Genomic DNA, 3,916 nt, shown 5'->3' on the forward strand with positions numbered 1-3,916 from the left:
ACAGGAGAGAAACCATATCAGTGTGATATCTGTGGTCAGTCATTCATGCGTAAAGATATTTTAACTACACACAGACGTATTCATACAGGAGAGAAACCATATCAGTGTGATATGTGCAGTAAATCATTCGCTAAAAGTACTAACTTAACTGATCACAAACGCATTCATACTGGAGAAAAACCATATCATTGTGATATCTGTGGTAAATCATTCAATCAAAATAACCAGTTAATTAAACACATACGCATTCATACAGGAGAAAAGCCTTATCACTGTGATAGCTGTGACAAATCATTCTCTCGAAATGATGAGTTAACTACTCACAGATACATTCATACAGGAGAGAAACCTTACAGGTGTAATATCTGTCGTAAATCATTCCCTCAAAATAGTGCCTTGACTATACACAAACGTATCCATGTTGGAGAAAGCCGATATATTTGCGATATCTGTGGTAAATCATTCCTTCGAAAGGATTCTTTGCGTCATCACAAACATATTCATACTGGAGAAAATCCATATTGTGATATCTGTGGTAAATCATTCATTCGGAATGATGCTTTGCATCTTCACAAACGCATTCATACTGGAGAAAAACCATATCATTGTGATGTCTGTGGTAAATCATTTTCTCAACGTCCTGCTGTAACAGTACATAAACGTGTTCATACCAGAGAAACGCCATATCATTGTGATATCTGTGGTAAATCATTTACTTGGAGTAACCATTTGAAGACACATACACGCATTCATACTGGGGAAAAACCATATCATTGTGATATTTGTGGTAAATCATTCTCTCAAAGTACTGCTTTAACTGCACATAAACGTGTTCATACTGGCGAAAAGCCTTATCATTGTGACATCTGTGGTAAATCATTCTCTAACAGAAAGGTATTATCTACGCACAAATGTATTTATACGGGAGAAAAATCACATCAGTGTAATATCTGTGGTAAGCCATTCGCTCAACATGCTGTAGCAATTCATTTCTGTATTCTTCCATGAGAGTATCTCCTTGTGCTAGATAAGAGACTAAAACATCTCCTAACTGTATGCATTCATAACCATGTATGATGCTAAATAATAAGGAATAAACAAATGATAACATATAGTCTTTCACCATACTTTAATAGGATAGAAGTATGTGATGTACTTATACATCTGGATTGTGGGTACACTTTTTCTGTATGTTATGTATATTCTTTCAGGTATATTATATTGATTCTTGTTTTATCATCTATTGTATTTTATCAAGAGACTAATTCTTTTGTCGGTAATGTCTATAATTTCATCTATGACATGGTTCCTTCATGAGTTTATGGTGAAAATTAATGTTAATTTGTCATTGTAATATTAAACTTTACATAAAAACAAAATTGGTGGAGTAATTTTTTGAATTAATATCATCAATATTTTTTTTTATGTCCATTGTCAATGCTGGAATGTGTTGGACCACATCATCATCATCATCATCATCATCATTGTATGATGATTATAAAGATTGTCATCTCAAGCATTTTGTCATTTCAAGTGTAAATTCCAGAGTTCTAATTGCAACAGTCTCTTCATATTTTTTTATATTAATTTAAACTCTAAATAAAACTGGCTTACTATGAAATTATTCGTTTTCTACTTTTTTTTAATAACCAAATCTTGTTTGCACATTTTCTAAACTGATTTTCACCAATTGTTCACTTTAAAGCTATTTAATTTATTGACACTATTTAATACAAGATCTGATCTGATGTTATGAGGAAGTGAATGAGATGTAAATAATAAGATGATATTGTAGATGAAATGGTGATGTTGGTGGCTTTGTAATGGAGTGAGTTGGTTGATGAGAGCCAAGTGAGAGGTTGTCTAAAGACAAGATATTTCTTATTCTCAGATAATATTGGTTTCAAATTTTGGCTCAAGTCCGTCGACTTCAGGGGAGTTGGGGGTAAGTCGATTACATTGAAGCCAGAGTTCAACTGGTACTTATTTTATTCACCTGAAATGATGAAAGCAAAGTTGACTTAAGTGAAAATTGGACCTAGAACGTAAAGGCAGACGAAAATGTCACTGATCATTTCGCCTGGTGTGCTAATCATTCTGCCTTCAACTATTGTCATATAATTTTAAAATGTGATATCATTTTATATTTATCTTCCTCAAACTACAGCAAGTGGAGGTGGGGTGTGGTGGGGGTCATTGCTTTTCTTTTCATTCATAACGAGAGTACGAATTCATCGTACGTCTGAATGCACAATTATACTAAATATGTTTATTATTATATGTAAGAAATATAAAAAAGAGTAAAGGGTAGGGTAAAGACCCCTTCTTGTCATGAATGATCATGGGGTTGCTCCTCTCCGAGGCCACAAGTCTGGGCAAGGTTGTTTATGGACGACCAAGTCACCTTAGAAAACCAGCCTACACTCTCATCCAAGGGAATGGCAAAAGCTTGGTACCAGTGACGTCGCAACTAATTTTTACAGCTGAATGAACTGAAGCAACGTAAAATCATGTGTCTTGCTCAAGAACACAACACACAACCCGGTCCGGGAATCGAACTCACAGCTCCATTACTGAGCAGCCCTGCATATTCAGCACTGTTCAATCCATAGTTGATAACTGAATAACTACGAAACTATGAGTAATTGTAATTCCCTCAGTCAGCGTTTCCTAAACTACGAAGCTAAATGTTGGGGTCGCGAAAATTAATTCAAGCACTGTTCTGTTATAAGTTCTGTTGATATGTTATTTCTGAAATGGCATTACTTGTTCTTTTGTCATTTAGCACCACATACCAATGTGAAACGACTTTTTCAGCTTTAATCGTTCAACGCTGAAAACGGTAGAATAATGCTTTACGTCCAGCAGTGACGAATGTTACACCAAAGTTTAAATTTGTTATGCAACAACAAAACAAGCACATTGGGTCACATTAATTTTTACTTTGGTTTACTTTTGTACTTGAAATAAATCCTAAAACTACTTTTTATTTTGAGAAATAATATAACTACTTTTTTTAAAATATGTTTATTATTCAGCAAAAAAAAAAAAAAGTAAATGATTTATGTATTTATTTCATATTCAATACCCGGAGTCGCGAAAAATCTCGTGACGGAATATGGGGCCACGAATGAAAAAAGTTTAAGAAGCGCTGCTCTAAACGAATCCATATTTTGGTTTTCTATTTATTATAATAAATGTTTATCCGGATTCTGTTACTTCCGCCTAGCATTTACCATAATCATTTCCGGCGAAGAACTTTGTCGCATGTTAATCGAATTTATCAAAGAAAATAGAAAGGTAAAAGGAAAAGTAAGTATTTATAGTGTTTAAATCGATATTGATATTTTCAAGACGGATCTTCGGAATATCCGTCGTTTCTCCTTGGGAAATGAAAAGAGCGAAAAATTGGGAAGGTTTCTCTTCCCCTTCATGAATTTAATATATTACGATTGTCCGCCAAAATTTCTATCAGAATCGTAATTTTCTTTGTATCAAACAGAAATACTACGAAAAAGTGGGGTGGGTTTCGAATTAGCTCTCAGTAATAAAATGGAATTTCTCAGACATTTCACCATTTTATAGAATCTCACTTCGCAAAACAGATATTAATCGCCTTCTTAAAAAAACAAAAAGGAAAAAATTCAGTATCTTTGCTTTTTTGAAATGTCTCATTCTCTCTCTCCTTCTCAATTACTCCTTCGGAATAGCTGCCACGATTCACATGAGCTTTTTTTTTCTTTCCAATTTTCCGTCTGTTTTGAAATGTTTACAATTCACATTAGAAATATAATAAAATAAAATGACAAAAACAACCAACTGCACCTCACTCTTCATCGCACCTTTCACGATCTTTATCTTTTACTTGATTTAGTCATTAGACTGCGGCCAGGCTGGGGCATCACCTTCAAAGGTT

At 34.0% G+C, this 3,916-nt stretch overlaps 1 protein-coding gene across 1 annotated transcript in view; it reads left to right on the top strand.

The window, feature by feature from the left end:
* Window positions 1–7: 7 nt before the first annotated feature.
* The window catches only part of LOC106884291 (zinc finger protein 208), a 6,412-nt gene continuing 2,503 nt past the window's right edge, over window positions 8–3,916 (top strand). The window contains exon 1 of the mRNA XM_052972531.1: window positions 8–913. Coding sequence (XP_052828491.1) covers window positions 46–913 — 868 coding nt within the window. The 5' untranslated portion in view covers window positions 8–45. The remainder of the gene's footprint in view (window positions 914–3,916) is intronic.

This window comes from Octopus bimaculoides, chromosome 13 (genome assembly GCF_001194135.2).
Source record: "Octopus bimaculoides isolate UCB-OBI-ISO-001 chromosome 13, ASM119413v2, whole genome shotgun sequence".
NCBI lineage: Eukaryota > Metazoa > Mollusca > Cephalopoda > Octopoda > Octopodidae > Octopus > Octopus bimaculoides.